General features: G+C 43.3%; 1 protein-coding gene across 4 annotated transcripts in view; it reads right to left on the reverse strand.

Moving 5' to 3' along the window:
* The window catches only part of Mast4 (microtubule associated serine/threonine kinase family member 4), a 612,814-nt gene that overhangs the window by 77,242 nt on the left and 515,928 nt on the right, over positions 1–19,644 (reverse strand). For all 4 annotated transcript variants that reach the window (XM_051172307.1, XM_051172306.1, XM_051172308.1 and 1 more), the window contains one exon: positions 244–313. In XM_051172307.1, coding sequence (XP_051028264.1) covers positions 244–313 — 70 coding nt within the window. The remainder of the gene's footprint in view (positions 1–243; positions 314–19,644) is intronic.

A 19,644-nucleotide genomic window follows, 5' to 3' on the forward strand; every position in this document is an offset into this window, starting at 1 on the left:
CAAAGTACCAAGAGGTACCCTCCAACTCTAAAACAAGGCAGAAGTCATCCTGAAAACCTTTATAGCAGGTGTGTTCTATCTAACAAGGTCCTTTGGTTGGAGAAGGCTTTGTGTGCTAAGGAAAAGGAGCTCACAAGCCAGAACCCAGGAAGAGCAGGGGGGGGGGGGGGGAGCGTGTGGGGACAGAGCAGAAATGGGTTCCCTAGGAGCCACTGTAGTGCCCCCCTCATACACAGTCCTTACCTCCGGGCAAATGAGAAATGGGCTGAGGCACTGGGGGAGAAATTCCTTGGGCTGTCTTGAGGGCTATTTCCTGTGGAGAGAAAAAGAGAAATGAACAACCTAATTTTGTTTTTGTACCATTATCCACAACCAGAATCTTCCTTCTCAGTAATCAGTTTCTTTACAGTTCTACAAAATGTCATTTCCTCTAATAATGTTTTCCCTTGGCCTCGAGCAAGTGGGGATCTGGGAAGCGGTAGAGGTGGGGGTGGGAGAGCACTGAGGTCCAGCACAGTTTTCCAAGTGGGCCAGATATATGAATGCATATATTGACCACTCAGCATGATCACCAGCCCCCAGCCCTCCAAATATTTAATAACCTAAACATGTCAATCTGTAGAATAATGAATACATATGTTTTGTATGATGTCTTCAGAAGCTAACATTTAGCTGGGTGGTAAGCTAATGCTTTGACTGGACATGCTTTTTATTTGGAGCAGGCAGCCTCGGTATGAAAAAAAAAATGGTCTTGAAAATAAAGGCTTGAGTTCCAAAGTATACATTTAAGAGATAGATGTGTCAAAAACTAGTCATAAAATATGAGGGAGAATCCAGCCATCTGGACCGATTTCTAAACTGTCTCAGGCTCTATCTTAGCGTTACTGGTGGAACCTAGTAGGATTGCCCCCTGTCAATATTTCCTTGAGCAGGCTCGGTGTCGCTAAGCAGGGGGAATGTGACTGACCAGGCAGGCTTTAAAAAAGCTGTGGCCACAAGGAGATGGCAGCAGGCCTCTCTCCCCAAGTCCTCCACAGGCTGAGAAGAGCTACCCGGAAGGAGGGCAGCTCCCCAGGGGCTTGTTACCTTCTGCATTAGCCTGCTCAACCTGCTGCTGATCAGTGACAAAGCTTGGCAGGCAGCTGGCGAGGGCAAGTTCAGGACACTCCAGACCATGCTGCTTTCCCAGGCATATTTATTTAATGAGATGCACAGCACAGCCCGAGGACCGCTTGGGAATGGAGCTGGTTTCAGTAAGGAGGTGAGAAAAGGCTGCAAAGTAGCTCTATGGTTTCTTGAGAAATGGGAAAAATAAATCAGGGAGATGCCTTTCATTCCCAAGGGCAGGGCCACTGTCACACCGCTGCCTCTTCAGTGACAGTGACCACTGAGGCAGCTGTAAGGAACAGACTTGCAGTTTCAAGTCTTGCCCAGCTGTAGAGGTAAACAATTTGTTATTAGCGTGCTAAAAGAACAGCCTAACGCCTCAAGGAGGCTAAGTTTAGTGTTACCTGGAGGACTTCTTAGACTGGCTACCTCTCCACCGAAATTTTTCAATTAACTTAAGGTTGCAAATTTTATAGTGTTGCCTTCAACAGATGCTATTAACTTTATGATAGCGCAATCAAAGCCATTCAACGGGGAAGCATCGAGAAGCTGCTTCTTTATAGAGAACCAGGCAAGGAGAGGTTCCCCTGCCGCAGTGAAATTTATCATGTCTTTGCATCTGCTGTTCCCGGGGCCCCTGGAGGAATGGATTTTGCTTTTGCCGTCCAGTAAGCTGGGACTCATTTTGTCTGTCTATCTACACAGCAAATTAACTTATTTTGATTTCTCTCAACAGCATTCACTCTCCCACTCCTAATTTAGCTTGCGTACCACTCTCTGCATTCTGTGAAAGAGCTCAATAATTTCAAGATGGCTAAAAGCCCTTGCACTTCCTAAGGGGAATAATCTAATGCTTAGAATCATTGTATAGAGGTTTTTTTGTTTTTTGTTTTTTTAAAGTTTGGAAATATATTCATGTTGTGTGTACACCATGGAGAACAAACTACCAGTAAATTATTAGTTGGAATAAAAACAATTGTTTACTTGAAGCCAAGGCATTCTGACCAAAATCCTTTTCTGCCTCATTCACAAGAATAAAACAAGACCAAGGGACTCTGGCCTGATCCCTAGCCTGTCTTCTCTGTTCAGAAAACAATAACGTTGGGGGCTGAAAGGTGGTGAGCGGAAACAAGGAGCTTATTAAATACTTTTACACAACTGGGGGAAAGGAGATTTTTAACAGGAACTTAAAAGGACTGACCCCTAGGAAGCCAGGCACCGTTTAATTAATTAATTTTATTTATTTATTTATTTTTCCAGGCACCATTTTATAAAACATTTTATAGCATATGATGGTCTTTCAGCTTGAGGACGAACACACAGAAAGACAGAGGAGGCTGATTTAACTCTGCCCTTCGAAGAAACCAAAGCCTCCCATCAGCCATCCCCAGACTTTGCCTCACACCTGAGCTGCCTTTCTAGGTTTGACTGAAAGTTCATTCTGCCCCCCCCTCCCCACCCCCACTTGCTCTTTCACTGTCAAAAAGCCAAACCCTGGATTCTTCTTTCTTCAACCTCATGACCGGAGGGCCATCTGCATATCTCAGTAACTCCGCAGATCTATTTTCTAATGTAGGCTGAAAAACTGAGCTGAAGTGGACAGAACAGTCACAAAGCCGCGTGTCGCTTAAGAACCGGACTGCTCTGAGACGGGCATTTATCTTTATCAGTGTGTGAACTTCACAGAGCAACCTCCAACAAATTAAGAATGGCAATGACATCAGTAAGTGATGTAAAATGCTGTACCTATAGTCCATCCATGTTTTGACAACATTGACAAGGTTTTCTGGGGGGGAAAAGTATGGGGAGGGGGGTTGTGTAGAAAGACTTGGGATGCTACTGTGTGCTGCTGTTACAACTGTACTATCACTGAAGTGCTCTAAAGCGTTGTCAAGACACTGGAAGGACAGGGACACAATGGCGGGGCAGTTCAGCAAGCTTCAGGTAAGACCGTGAAAGGGGACTTCAGGGAATCAGAAACAACGAGTTGGAAACACTGTAAACATTAAAGCAGCCCCAGAGACAAGCTCTCCAGCTAGAGCAAATTCAGAGTGGTACAGCCAATGACCCATGAGCTACATTTATTGGTACCAGGTAGTGGGGAGGCTTTAGAGATGCTTGGGTGCACCAAAGGAGATGGAGCTGGACCAGCACATGTAAGGGCAAGAGAAAGAACTTCTATGGGCAAACTGAGACTGATGGGTGATACGTTAGAAAGAAGCCATGCAAAAGGGAGAGCACAGAGAACGACTGGGGTCGCCACGGTGCGTAGCCTGGCAGGACAACATGGCAGAATAACCCACTGACAGGAGAATCTTGAGAGGTAGATGGAGTTCTGGTACTAACACAGGAAAGGGTAAATGAGCACCATATGGACATACACGTATGTCATGCACTGAACAAAACTCCATTTTTCTTGGGGAGAAATTGTCTGATTAGCACACTAGACTGAGAGGAGTCAACAGTGGAAGGTTTAATTTTTATTTGAAATATTAAAAAATGTACTTCTTTTTGGTCTTTCAGGATTTGGCAATACTGTATTTTATTATACTGTGTCCAAAATGCTGCGAATTTAGAGTTCGCATTCAGGCCCTGCGTGCTCTACGAAGAGCTCTCTTCGGAACACACGAATGGGCGCGCCCTGTGAAGCGAGAGCAAGGCAGATTGAGCCTGGAGTCCTACACATGACCTTCACTCCTCGCACGCTGCTCTCTGAATTCATCCCCCCCCATCTGCAAAGCAATACCTGAGAGACTCTCGAATAGAAACCCGTGCCAGTTAATTCTCTGTCCATATGCGCAGCACTTGCTTGTAACTCACATCCTGCTGCTCCAGGGATTTACTGGCTGCTCTTGGATGTGTGAGCACTTGGACACTTTATGGACTGCCAGTATCAGTGCGGATGCTCTGTCCTGATCCAGTAAGCCTTAGCAGTGGTCGGGCACTGGGTAGGTAATTAACACCACGATCCCCATAAGGCAGAGGCACAGCTAAGATGCAAGCAGTGTGTCTGAGCCACGCTTTACCTAACGGCACTACACGGGGTGCCTCATTTTGGAGGCAGTTATTGTGAAAAAAGTGATTTCCAGATTAATTAAATTGTTTGATTGCTTTGTAATTAGGCTGGAGAAGTCCTGCGTCTTCACCACGGAGAAGCAGGCTGCAAATCTTTTTTAAAAGGCATATGCTTTCCCCCACTATAGATTATTAATGTGCTTTTAATAGCTATCTGTTGGCAAAAATGACAGTTTCTGATGCCTCAATTTTCTTTAAGGACAGAGGGAATCCAAGAATTAATGGCCACTGCCATTTGAAACTCCTGGTGAATCAAAGAGTAAGGCCCCCCATTTGAATGCTCATTCTCATTACTTGATGAACCCCTTCAATGAGCTGTGACGTTTTTTGCACCAGAACAATCAGTGCGGTGTTTTCTGAAGGCTTCGCGTATCCCTAGCAACGCAGGGCCACCGCCTCAGACCATCCCGCGCACAGAACCAAATCTAAGATCTCCTTGCAGGATGAATGGCAGCGGAAAATGGACACCTGCAAGATTTTTGTAGGCACCGCCAACAAGAATAAAGCCAGGTGGAATCATAGTTCAAGTCACCGGCGGCAAAACTTTGAGTGGGTCCCACTGGACCATAACAGGTGAAGTGTGAAGGAAAGCCAGGGCTCTCCCTGTCACTGAGACGCCCGTCTCTGAAATTGGCTCCGGTCCAGATATAATTGTGGAATATTAATTAAACCCGGGCAGCTGTTTAGGCCCTAAATAACCAATGGCTATCTTTGATTGGCTGACAGTGGTCGTGTTTCTGGCAAAAAGAAAAAAAAAAGTGAAGTGTGCTGTCATCACTGTAGGCCAGTGTATAAAGGACACCGATACACTTGGAAGTTCAGGTCAAGAGCAGAGTATTCATACCGCATTAAGGTTTTCTTATAAGGTGGGCTTTCTCGGCCCACTGCTTGCCTAAGTCAGGCAGGAAATAATTATAAACCCTCTACTTCACAGAAAGGAAGGGCAAGATAGATATGTTTCTAGCTGTTTTGTGACCAATGGGCTGCAAGCAGGCTGGGGCAAGAGCAGGCAGATCTGTCAGGAAGTTGCCAGCACAAAACAAGGGAGGCAGTGACCGCAGATTGTGGGGAAGAAAACCAATGGGGTTTGCTGAAAAGTAGGATCGAGCAGAAAGCACCTGGGAAGAGAGCAATCCCCGGTGGCTTATTACACAGTCAGTCAGCATCGGAGAAGCTGCTGCTTGCAGTAGATGGAAACTCACACAGAGACCCACAACTGGGCTTGTATGCAGAGAGTGAGGCATGGTTTAGGAGTAGCAGACTTAGGAGCGAGGCTTGGATCCCCCAGATAAGCTTCAGGTGATCCGCCTTATGGAGGCAACACTTCAGATAGCTGGAAATGCACTGAAGTGCACTCATATTCCTGTGTATGCAACTGGAGGCGACAGTGCTGCCTTGCTCTTAAAGGCGACATTAGTGGCAGTCTCACCTAAATGTTTAATTATTATTTTTTTTACTATATTTGAGAATGAATAACTTTCATCTACTTCAGGTTACTTACTGCCTAATGACTTAATATTGCTGATTTGTTTTCAGACATTCAAACCGGCTGACTTCATAGAATAAGGATGAAAATGCAGGTAACAGTTGTAATTGTTCTGCTTCCTGACGGGAGTACAGTGATTTGTATATTACGTTCCATTCCTCTCTTCCTCTCTCAAATTTACACTCCTAAGTGCCAAGGAGCTCTAGATCAGCGGTTTGCAACCTGCGGGTCCCCCTCCCCTCCGGCAAACCTCTATCTCCAAAAAAAAGCTTACTTTATGACTCAGTAGCAAAATTAGTTATGAAGTAGTAACGAAAATAATTTTATCATGAGGAGGGGAGGTCACCACAACATGAGGACCTGCACTAAAGGGTCAGTCGTCACAGCATTAGGAAGGCTGAGACCCACCGCTCTAAATGAATACACAGGCGCACAAAAGGTGTGTTTTGACCTCCAGGTACCTAACTTGGGTTCGTGTTAAACAGTGACCTTGAAACATATTGCAAGAGTTTTCAAATTCAATTAGTTTACAGTTCTTACTGTTTGGTGCGCTGAGTCCCCCATGAGAGCAGGTAACAGGGGAACAAGACGCTGTATCCGAGTGACCCACAGACAGAGGCCATTTTAGATCATCTTGCAAAACTCATTCTGGGGCGTTAGTCATTTGAAGAAAACAATGACCGAACAGCAAAGCCTTTAAATACATCAAAATTACTGAAAAATTCTCAATGATGGTAAATTACAATAAACGTACTGTTTGACAACAGACTGAGGATTCTCAGATACGTAATGTTGTTCAAGGAGTGTGTGATGAGGTTATAGGGTGGAAGACATATACGGAGTAGAAGAGAGAGCCAGTAAGAGGTCAGCTCCTGTGTCTCGAGACTTACAAATGCCTATTGTCTATGCTCCATGAAGCCATGCCTCTGGAATTTGTGTCTTGTACTTGAAATGCGGTGGCATTGACACGAATCCCTTGGAGATGGGCTGTAATGGGTTCTTGAGAATGTTTTAGCTTTTCATTGACCCTCCCTTATTACTCCGAATTGATGTCACATCTCAAGGTGATCCCAAGTAAAGACCGGTGAGCGGTAGAAAGTTGACTTTGGGCTGTATGCTTCCCTCCCGTCTACAGCAATTCATCTTTGCAGCAACAGAGAGGAGATTACTTTCACCCCCTGTTTAAGGTTCCTGAGATGTGTTTGTAAGGTCAAGGAAGGCGAGGCAAGAACACAGCCACTGTAACAGATAGTCCTAACTTCCACGCAATTACATGGAACTTGATTAGGGCTATTAATCTTAGATGACTAATTAGTCCCTGAATCTGGATAGAACTGAGTTAAAGAATCTAGCAGTGTGCACATGTTATTATTTTTTTCTATCTGACAGGAAGGGATTTCAATTCCTTAACATAATTAGATACAAAGAACTTCCCTTTTATCCTAGAAGAGGGGGTATGTTATCAGGAAATTGGTTCTTAAGACTGTTAGCTTCGACTGCTAAGTAATTTCGAGTCAGAACAGAGACATTTTAATGAAAGGCTGAACATCCATATGGCTTCCTAAAAGTACTGTAAGGGTGATGCTCATTATAAACCTTTTCCTTTTAGTTCCCTTTAGTTAAAGAATGAACAGGAAAGCTAAGTTGGTCCTATTTAACACATTCTAAATGTTCCTATGAAATCCAGCGGGTAAGCATGTTATCAAACGCAGCAAGATACATGCCAAGGTTTTTCTTTGAAATAATTGTTGTTTGGGTTGGAAATTTTCCCTAACCTATTCCTTTTTGATAAAATAACGTGGGATGAGCCGAGAGTCTAACAAGTCGGGACTCTTAGCGTCAGTTCTTAGAAACCACACAGGCCACGGAAAATCCTCTGGCGCTGACATTCTTGCTCCTTCGATAATGTTTCTCACACTCTTCCTTTGCACTTCAGTTAGATCAGTGAAGGAAGGGTTCTTGATGTGGGCTGCATATTAAAAATCAACGAGGAGGCCTTAGAGGTGCTGATGCACAGACCTTGCTCCACCTCCCTTGAGCGAGAGGGCTGTAGTAGGTGGCTGGGTCTGAGAAGCATAGCTTAGAATTTGCTCATGTGCCTCAGGCCACTTGCTCTTCCCTCGGACATACCTGGATTTCTGCGCCTTTGCCCGCTTCTCTCTAAAACCCATTTTCCCACTCTTGGTTATATGAACTTGATGTCCCTTTTACATATTCATCTCGCTCTGACCTCTAAGTATTCTCAACAGGGTAGCTAGACCTGAAATAACTTCCCTACCAGCACAAACAAATACTGTCTTGCCATGTCAGCACTTTGAATCGCGCCTGCCCACAGGGGCTCTCTTGGGTTAATAAGATAAGGCAGTGTTCCTGTCTAACATTAGTAGAGTCTATGTTCTCGAGGGACCCTGACACCACAAATAGAACACATATTATATACGCTATGTCTCTTTCCTATTTATACATATCTTACGGTGTAGTTTATGTTAGGTACCAGAGCAGATTACCAATGTTAGGGCTGAGATATGAAGCATCCCTCAGAGATATTCATGTGTAAAAGGCTTGGTTCCAAGCCGGTGGCACTGCTGGGACATGACTGGACCATGAAGGTTTGGATCTCATCGGTAGAGTCATTCAGTGATGAGTTCACAGCTTAATGGGCTATTCAGGGATGGGGCCTATTTAGCAACAGTAGGTCATTCAAGGTGTGACTTTGAACAGAGTTATGTTGTTGCTGCCCTCCCTGCTCTCCTTCATGCTCTCCCTCACTCACCTACTTCCCCCCTTCCTCTCCTCTACCTCTCTCCCATCACTCCACCATGAGCAGCTTTCCTCCGACATACACTTCTGACATGCTTCTGCCAAGATGTTGCCCTTACCACAGGCCCTTAGTGATGAGGTCTAGTGGCCGTGTGGAGACTTGGGATAGTTTTGGCTGTTCATCGCTCCACTTTGAGATGCCGCTGGACAGAACCACTAGAGGGAAGGCTTCGGGGCTCTGGGCTCCTGCTGGGGCTCCGGGCTCCTGCTGAGGTTCCAGGTTCTGATTACTCCAGGTTCCAGCAGAAGAAATCCTGCTGATTACACCAGGAGAATCATTCCTCGGAACTGATATCCTTATGGTTTTGTTGTTGTATTCTTTAATCTCTTTTTCCTATTGCTTAGGTTAGTTGGGTTAGAAGGGATGTATGCTTGGTTAATAAGTTCATAATAAAATATATTCGTTAAGAAAATTGAGCCTCAGCCGTGGGCTGAAATCTCTGCAACTTGGAGACCAGATGGCACTTTCCTCTTTACAGTGATTTCCCGAGGTATTTTGTCACAGTTACAAAAAAAAAAAAAAAAAAAAGGACTAACATAAACGTCATCACCTCTATTGTAGTGTAGTTTGTTGCTGCATCTTTACTAAACACAGGACTTTTGCCTTCTCACATAAAGGAAACACTTCCCAGCTCTTCTTTGGCTTATCTGAACCGGGGCCATGATTCAGGGAAAGGCAAGACACTTAAGAGATGCCCTGTGATGCTTCAGACAGTGACCTGCCGAGGGACATAACAAGTCAGAGATCAGTGGACAGGACGTACACACTGCTGTCTTGGGCAGGACATGGAGGAACAGCAGTGATTTCATCAGACTCTTTCAAGTGCCAGTGAGGAAGTTACAAACAGTTTACCTCTGTGGTTTCCATTTAATCTTCTTTTATATTTAAAGCTTATATCTAAATTTAATATTTAAGGTTCACCATGGCTAATTGGGGAAGGGATTACATCCCCACACATACATTATTGCTATTCTCTTTTACATGGGCCCATACACATCTATAATTTCTTCCTGTCTCTAAATCAGTGGTTCTCAACTTGTGGGTCCTTGGGGGGAGGGGTGGATTGAGTGACCCTCACATAAAGGGCGCATATCAGATATTTATATTATGATTCATAACAGCTCCTTATACTTATGAGGGAGCAACAAAATAATGAGGGAGCAATAAAACACGCGGTGTGGGGTCACCACAACATGAGGAACTGTATTAAAGGATCTGGTCACAGCATTAGGAAGGTTGAGAACCACCACCGTAAAACAAGGTAATTCACTGTAGATGAATTAAACTATACATAATTCATATGTTAGTGGGTTCAGACCTAAAATATTTTTTAAGATTTATTCATTTATTAATTATGTGTAGAGTGTTCTGCCTGCACACCGGAGCCAGAAGAGGACGCTGGATCACATTATAGATGGTTGTGAGCCAATGTGTGGTTGCTGGGAATTGAACTGAGGACCTTTGGAAGAGCAGCCAGCGCTCTTAACCTCTGAGCCATCTCTCCAACCTGATCTAAAATATTTTTAAAAGCAAAACATAGGGAAGAAAATGGTCACTAAACATAACTTTGCTTGTGCCTTTACTATTGATGTTAGTCATTTTAGTCAAACCATTTTCATTATAAACATCACTTGAAAATTCATGAGCAAAACTTGACTTAAAATGTGTGCCACTCATCTTTCTCATTTTTCAGAGCCCATTTACCTTAGCCATGTAATATTAAAACAGTTCCAACTATTAGAACAGTTAAAATCATGCATCCAGCTTGGTGTCAACAAATGACCATCAGAAGTAAAACTAAGGCCAGTTAATCTAATAATCAAATTATTTCTTGTAGTGAATATGCCCTAGAGGGATGGATGGATGGATGGATACACACACACACACACACACACACACACACACACACACACTCATTCAAGTACATATTCTATTGTACACATTACTGTTTGACCATGGCCGTTTTAGTAAAGAACCTTAAAATATTGATGAGTGTAGTACACGGAGTTGGTTTTGAATCACACACAACAGTGAGGCTCTATACACACAAATACAAAACTTTTGAGAGTACTGTCTTATGAATTCACAGGCAGCAATTACATGTTGAGCTCTAGATTTGTGGTATATGTTGAGCCTTTCAGGTATTTTGTGATCTAACAAGTCAGGGAAGAAGTTGTGACTACCCTCTTAAAAGGTATACTGAATATAGATTCACCTCCAATAGCCATGACTTCGTTGCACTGAGCTTTTAGCTTGGTTTCTAATACCAGGCATCACTTCCCTCCTGTGCAACAAACAGGTCTGAAGTCCCATAGAGAGCTGTTGGTTACCACCAAGTTGTGCGTGCCACTACTTTACCATGCCATGCTGGTCTTTGATATGGTTAACAAGCACCGTAGCTGAGGAGGGCTCTGGTTGCCTTACTCCTCTGAAAGCTCGCACGGTGCCTTCTGGCATCATGAAACCTACTCAGGGAGCATTGCAGAAGAGCAGACAGAAAGACTGGAAGAGCCAGATCAGAGAGTATGCTGTGAGATCGTGTCGCTTAATAACATCGGAAACTACATCCATAAATTTTCACCAGTATGACTGCCCAAAGATGACCTGAAGAAGGACAACACTAATGGACATGCCAATGTCAATGGAAAAAAGCCTACAAGGCCTCAAGCCTATACAAAGAACTACAAGCAACTGAAACTAGCTAGGAGTAGTAGAGATGACCTTCCCTAGCAAAGAGCAGACCAACTGGTTGTGTGGTGCTAAATGGTCACCCCTGAAAACAGACATACAAGTAACATACAAGAAACTGAGCTGGTTCTATTTGGGAATGTATAGATGCAATAACAAATTAAAGAAAGAAACGGCCATGAATTTGAAGGCCATGAAGGAGAGAGGGGAGGGGAAAGAGGGGAGAACTGTTGTCATTATAATCTCAAAATTAAAATAAAATAAAAGGCGTACTGGACTCTTGGAAACTTTCTTTAAAGGAAAAGAACACACAAGTGCATATTTTGGCATCAAAACGAATTGAGAGCTTTTACTGGGAGTCAATATGGGCTGGACACTGCTAAATTCACAAAGCCAAAGAGCACCGACTCCCAATGCTCCCTTTACGTGATGCTGGCAAAGACAGTGGACAAAATGCAACGCTAACAACTCTGGAGACAAGGTTTAAGCCAGAGCTTTGTACTCTGAAAATAATCAAGAGACCAAAAATGGCCCATGTTAGAATCAACAAAACATATGAACAAGTGTCGAATATCCTTAGCCGTTATAGGCATGCAAATTGAAAGTATACTGATGATTCTATCTCACTTACTCATAATGGCATCGTTAAGAAAATAAACAACAAATGCTGGCAAGGATGAGCCCAGGAGGGGCAATGGCACACTACTGGTGTGAATGTAAAGTACCCTGTCCACTAGGAAAATCAGTATGGAGGTTCCTCATAAAGCTGAATGAGGTAGAACTACTCATGGCCCAGCTCTATTCCACCTGGAACATAGGAATCTAACTCAGCATACACAGAGATAGCTGCACATCCATACTTCCTGTCACAGTGGTTACAGTGGCTGAGGTATAGAATCAGCCTTGATGCTCATCAGCTGTTGAGTGGATAAAGAAAATATGGGTGGGGGCGAGAAAAATGACACTGCTCTTGCAGAGAAGCCAGGTTCAGTTATCAGCAGCTGTATCTCATGGCTCTCAAAACTGCCTGTAACTCCAGGTTCAGGAGATGCAAAGACCCCTGACCTCTGTGGACACTTTCACACATGTGGTACATGCATACATATTTATACACACACACACATACACACACACTCTCAAATAAAAATGATAAATTTTTAAAACCAACATGGTTATATACACAATGGAGTCCTACTAAGTCATAAAGAGGGAAAAAAGTTATAGAATTTGACAGAAAATGGGTAGAAGTAGAGATTATTCTGTTCAGCAAAGTATATTTCTAAGAACTATTGTATGTTTTATGTCGTATGTGGGATACATATTACATATGTGTGAAGAGAGATAAAAGTAGGAGGGGGGAAATTAGAAGGGAGACGAGAGGACAACGTGCTCACAGTAAGTGACATAATTGAGTGAAAACGGCATTAGAACACTTATAAATAATTAACTGTTAAATTTTTTTAATTAAAAAACTATGGGTATCAGGCCAGGCATGGCTGCAGGATAGCCTATGAAAATGCTGTCACATTTCTTTCTTTGGGGCTATAACATGGCAAACGCTGACCATGGGGCTCTCCCACACTAGCCCAGAAAGCAGACATAATGGAATATGATATGCTCTGTTCATGGCAAGAGGTGCAAAGCCCTACGTTCTAAAAGGAGGTCCTTGGGTCACCTCACAAGGTGGCCTTCGATCTAGGCCCCTAAGGACAAAGATAAGAAAAGCAATCGAAAGGCAGGGACCATGGAGGCAAAGGAAATTGAGCAAGCAAAGGAAGTCACAAAAGTAACAGCACACTGCTTTGAATTATACTACAGAAGCAATTAAATGTGCACGTCCAAGAAAATGCAAACAATTCAGGTAGCCAAACAAAAAGATTAAGCAAGCAAGCAAACAAACAAACAAAAATATTTTCATAACCCAGAATCCCCTAAGCCAGCCTCCCATTCCAGTCTCTCACTCAGACACTTCAGGATTTTTTTTCCCCCTAGATTTTGGGGCTAGCCACTCATCTATTATTCAGTACAGTCTCTTCCCACAGGGTACGCACTTACCAGAAATACGTATGTGTGTGCCAGCATGAAATGTCCACATAAGATACACTCCAAAGAGTGTAGCGTGCTTTATATAATGCTTTATATGTGTATACCTTGTAAAGGTTCTACACCTTGTTCTCAATAATCTAGCAAGAATTTTTTGTGCTAACCTTTCAAATCTTTAGCCCATCATTTTTTAGCACCAAAAAAATCCCCCTGATACACACATACTCCGGGCTATTAGTGGATATCTGTCTGCACTGATTTTCACGTTCCGATCCTTCCCTGAGTGTTTGCTGAACGTTGATGTGACTGTATCGCAGCGCCAAGTTCCTAGAAGCAGAGATGCCGTGTCATAGATAGGTGTGCTGTGCACTGCAATGATTTGCCCTCTTATTGGGCACCCAGGGCATTCCCCCCCCCCCACCCCTCCTGACCCCAGAGTTAGCCAATTATGATGTGATTTTCAGATTTTGTCAGATAGTAGATAGGAATCATACTGTTTTAACACGTATCCCTTCTTTTTTTTTTTTTTTTCAGATTTGCTGAGGTGTAGTACTAAAATTATATTTATGGTAAATATGTTTTGCTATACAAATATATGATGTGATCGTCATAATTAAAGCTATTAACTCATGCATCATCTTGTTTAGCACTGTTTAAAGTGATTCTCAGCAAAGTTAATCACCTTTCAATAGGCTGGCTTTTGTAGCTCTTTTTATTAATTTTCTTCTATTATTTTACTTTACTTGCATGGTACTTTGCCTGCATTGTGTGTCTGTGCACTACTTGTATGCCTCGTGCCCACAGAGGTTAGAAGAAAGAGGCATCACAGGCTCTGGGACTTTAGTTTCAGAAGGCTGTAAACCATCATGTAGGTGTTGGGAATTGAACCCGAGTCCTCTGGAAGAGCAGCCAGTGCTCTTAATCGCTGAGCCATCTCTTCAGCCTCCTTTTGTGCTTCCTGTAATACAAAGTACCTGGTTCATTCTTTATTCTGCCGGAGTTCTTGCTTCTTATTGTTTTCCACATTGAAGCAATTCTGTCAATACTGATGCTGTGTTTCTCTTATTTCTCTTTGTCCTTTCACGTGATCATGGTAACTTCCCTGGAGAAAACCTTATTAAGCTTACGCAGTTTCCTTTATGGTTATTAGGGTTTGAACATTGTTTGGGAAGACTTTCCTTCCTCTAAAATTATTTCCTAAATGTGTCCATACCATCTCATCATATTTTTATGGTTCCTTTAAAAACACATTAAAAAGCCAGGCATGGTGGCACATGCTGTTATTTCCAGCACCTGGGAGGCTGAAGCAGCCGGAAGTCTTCCTTACATAGTGAGTTCCAGGCCAGCCAGGGCTATAAAGTGAGACCCTGTCACAAACACACAACAAGAAAACCACTTAAAAAAAAAATCTATATGAGCGTTACCTACTATTAGGTCTAGGGGTAGTAGCCCAGGTTACCTCTTCCCAAATGGTTAATAGATGGACATAGTGACCGAGTAAGCTACAGCTTTCCCAAGAATTCCAGCAGGATGCACCAGGCAACGTGACGTGGTGGGATGCTACAGTTGAAGGACACTAAGTCAGGCAAGGGAGGGCGAGGAGAAGATGATGGATGAAGACTGAGGCCAGCTGGAAAGGTCCTCAGGGCCAAATTCCAGGTGATTCTTCACCTGGCTGAAGCTCCTATTTCATCAAATACTCCAGGTGGTTCTTAGGTACACCAGACCTCCAGAATCTTAGCCTTTGAACGGTGGTGATCTTAACCTTGGCTTCACATTAAAATAGTCTGGGGAAACTGGGATACCCCAAAGCCCAAACCACACTGCAAACCAATTAAGTGAGAACGGGGAGGAGGCACGCGCGACCATCAGTCATTTTTAAGGCTTCCCAGGTGATTTAAGGCATGCATTCAAGTTCCAGGGAGCTGTTTTAGATTCCGCTTTAAGAGAACGGTAGATTTAACAGCTTAAGTTGTCCTCCCAGCCTGACAATGCATGGAAATTCTCTAGAGAGCCTTTTAAAAGATACACACTGATGCCAGGTCAGACACCTGAAGTTTCTCATTTTAATTGGTCTGGGGCCTGGGTCTTTTAAGTTGCACTGTTGATTCGAATGCGTGCCAGGTTTCAGGCCCCACACGGAGGAGTTCTCTCATTGCAAATGCAGCACAGTCACCCCCCAATGGAGGAGCACCCTTGTACTCCTGCCCTAGGTCTGGGGTGGCGCTCAGGCCAGCTGTATTTCTAAGTAGCTGGCTCCTGCTGCAGCTGCAGTCCTGAGGACCCCTACGGGAACCAGTCCGCTGCCCGTCATAAACACGAGGGTTTTGCTTCCATTGAACGACATAATAAAGTTCCGGTTTGGGTTTGTTTTCCTTCTAAAGTAGCTTCAGGGTAGAAGAGAGCGTCAATGGAGGCGAGGCATAGGAAATGCGAACGTGAAGAAGAGGATGCCCAGTTGTGACTTCTTCCGGAAGTCCTGAATCAACAGCTTTAGCTCTGAACAGGGACACGCTAGGTCTAAAACACCATTGAGAAAGGCAGGGAGGTTATTGTAGGAGACACCGGAGGACGTTAGGTATGGTGGCACGCATGAGCCATCTTAGCACTTGGTAGATGGAGGCAAAAGAATCAGGTCAGCCCAGGCTACGTGAGGCTACATGCTGTTATTCCCAGCACTTTGGAGGCAGAGCAGCCGGAAGCCTTCCTTACATAGTGAGTTCCAGGCCAGCCAGGGCTATAAAGTGAGACACAGAGTTCTCATCTGGGTTGGTAAGTGGGTTTGGTTGCTAATGACAGTAATGGAGCAGTCAAGACTTGGTGATAAGTTTGGTGCTGGGCAAGCCTTGGATCTGAGATGCTGGCAGGAGTGGAGGGCACAGATGGAGAATGCCATGGAACAGAAACAAGCATCTGTGTTGAGGAGAAAGGTCTCAGCTAAAGATAAAGCTGTGGGATAGATCGGTGCGCCCCCACCCCGTGAGAAAGCGTTGACAGGGCAAGTGACTCAAGGTGCTGGTGTGAAGAAACAGAGAACAGAAATAAAGAGAGGGCTCCTGGTGGTGGGTTGCTCAGGCTCCGTGTGTGTGTGTGTGTGTGTGTGTGTGTGTGTGTGTGTGTGTGTGTGTGTGTGTGTGTGTGTGTGTGTTCACAGATTTGGCCACAGGAAGGAGAGGGGGAAGGAGAGGGAGAGGGAGGGAGGGAGGGAAAGAGGGAGGGAGGGGGAGAGAGAGAGAGAGAGAGAGAGAGAGAGAGAGAGAGAGAGAGAGAGAGAGAGAGAGAGAGAGAGAGAGAGCGCGCGCGCATGCGTGGTGTAGTCATGGCCACAGGGAGGAGATGGTGGGTCTCCTACTGGAGAGTACCGGGACAGCAGGTGTGAAGCCCCAGTGCTGTGCCACCAGCAATTATCTAGGGCAATGTCAAATGTGAACCAGCTTCCCAGGGTGTTTGAAAAGGACTTGATGACCGTTTTTGCAAAGCCAGATAATAAAGATAATGAATAACAACATCTACATTTGGTTATTAATTAAGCTATAATTTCCAAGTAAGAAACTTCAAATGTTCTATTAGTTAATGATATCATGGCGTGATTTTTTTAAACCCTGTATTTAAAATGTGCTATCAGCTGTAAAATTGATAATTCCTAAGTGAGGGGCTAGCTTTTGCGTTTTATGATATCCATCAACTGAGAAAACAAAATTGTAACCTTTCTCCTTGAGCTCAACAGAGTTACGAGCTTGTAATCTTTATAAAGAACAAGCTTAATCAGGAATGTTTAAGCTTCTTATTCTTGATTAATATATGTAAATACCTGGATACATGTGTGCATTTATTTAATGACATAATTTTTCTACGCAGCCTTCATTAGCCTCACACTAGAAATTGCCCTGCCCCACTTCTTAAGTGCTGGGGTTACTGGCTTCTGATTAACACACATTAATTTTACATACATACATAATACATACATACATACATACACACACATACATAATACATATATATTAATGTGATTCTATATGATATCCTAGCACATGCATACAACATGCACTGAAAGAAATGTATAGAACATTTTGACTTAAAAAAAAAAAAGGAAATGATTTTATTTGTTTTGTGATGCATTCAAGAGCAATTAGCTCACATAGAACAGAAAGACATTTTTATCCAGCAGTTGATGTCATCGAAACCCTTCCAGCCCTGGCTGAGACACTGCGCTACCCTGTGGCAGATGCGTGCTCAGAGTGGACGTTAGGTGAAGACACTGGCATCTGCGCATCACCACCATGGGGCTGACTAAAGCGAAATGGAACTGAGGGGGAAGTTCAGCATTGTCCCTGAAGCTGGGAAATGCTGCCCATAAAACTGTTTAACTGTTAAACAGGAGGCAGATGGTGAGAGGAGAAGCAAGCACACATGGGATTTTTCCGGTAAAACATTTAAAACTCATATAAAGAAACTGCTCACTTTTAAAATAACCTTTCAAAATGTAATACAAAAGGTAACACACAACCATGATAGAAGACTTGGAAAATGCATCAACTAAGTGTAGCACTAATGCCTTTTAGTGTATTTCTGTGATATTTTTGCTAACCTATTTTGATAGTATAAATATGCATATGCAAGCATATTTAAATTAGGTTATAAGCCATATTTTTCGTGTTCTGTTTTTTAGGACTAGGGGGCAATTACAATTCTCCTACAGGCCATAAGCTATTTCCCAATTGTTTTCTTGGTGCTATGGATTTAGTCCAGGACTTAACAGATGCTAAGGGCACTGTCTACCCCTGAGCTACACCCTTAGCCCTAAGTGATGAATTACACAGGTACTTATTGTCCTACTGTACAGGACAACAATTTGCTCATCCCTCTCCCCACTGTTCGATGGTTAGGTTAACTTCAGTTTTGTATTAGTATAAAGACTGCTGTAACCAATACCCTAAAATGTTGACTGTTAAACACTTCAATGTCGTTTCCCTATAGTACCCTTCCTAAATTGCAAATAATACTTTAAATGATATGAACTCTTTCTGGGATTCTTGTCATAAAGGCCATGGTTCTCTGTGGAATGACCAAATTGACATCAATACAGAGGGGAAAATTCATTTCACTATACCACCATTAAAAAGGCATACTACCATGTTTATCTTTTAATATCTGCAAAGACAGTGAGAATGGGAATCTCATCATTTTAATTTACATTTATTTGATTAGCGAGACTGAAGTTTTCACTTGGTCTCCTCCTGTTGTTTCTGTGTCATTCTTTTTCTTTCCTTTTCTGTGGGCTCTGTTCAGGCCCTTCGTGCACTTACTTAGTGGGGTTCTGGAGTTTCTCATACGTTCATCTTAAAAAGTCTTAGACGTTACCAATACTGTCTTCCTCTTATATTATTGTTACTGATATTTCCTCAGCTATGTGTTAATGCTTTACTTTTATTTGTGGTGTTTTTGTTTGTTTGTTTGGTTGGTTTGGTTTGGTGTTTCAAGATGAGGTTTCTCTCTGTATAGTCTTAGCTGTCCTACACTTGCTTTGTAGAGCAGGCTGGCCTCGAACTCACTGTGATCTGCCTGCCTCTGCCTCCCAGAGTGCTTGGATTAAGGGCGTGCACCACCACTGCCTGGCTGTTTGGGGGTGTTTTTAAAGTTAAGGAATTTATTTAAGCTGTATGTTTTATCCTTCAAGCTACATGTATGTGGATATGTGTAGTGGTGTGCTGGGCCAATGTGCACATGAGTGCCAGTAGCCATGGAGGCACTGGAGATCCCCAGGTGGTTGTGAGGCACCGACCAGGGTTCTGGAAACCGAACTCAGGTCTTCTGCAAGAGCAGTATGCACTCTTAACCACTGAGCCATCCTGCTAGCCCAGCAGTTCTCAACCTGTGGGTTGTGACCCTTTTGGAGTTCAGACTGACCCTTTCATAGGATTTGCTTGACACCATAGGCAAACGGGGATGCTACCATGATGATTCATACCAGTAGCAAAGTCACAGTTATGAATTAGCAATGAAAATAACTTTATGGTTAGGGTCACCACAGCAAAAGGAATCTCAGCATTAGGAAGGTTCAGAACCACTCCTCTAGCCCCTACATTATTAATATATTATTACAGTCAATCTTTCCTACCCAGGCATTTTCCCCTACTTAATCACACTCAGAAATTATTTCTCTCATACCGAAGTATATGACTTTATAACTTATATTACACACTAAAGAATCATCCCGTTAAATTTTATATATTAATTTTTATATTTCAGGATTTAACTTTTACAGGTATATTCAAGTTATTTTTGAAAGTTGTTTTCATACACAGTGTGTAGGGAGCTCACTTTATTATTCCTCATCGGCTTAATCAACAAATGATCCCAGGGACACTGATTTCCCCCCCCCCCCAGTGGTCCTGAGGTTTTGTCCGCACACTGTCATCAAGCC

Source organism: Acomys russatus, chromosome 30, assembly GCF_903995435.1.
Source record: "Acomys russatus chromosome 30, mAcoRus1.1, whole genome shotgun sequence".
NCBI lineage: Eukaryota > Metazoa > Chordata > Mammalia > Rodentia > Muridae > Acomys > Acomys russatus.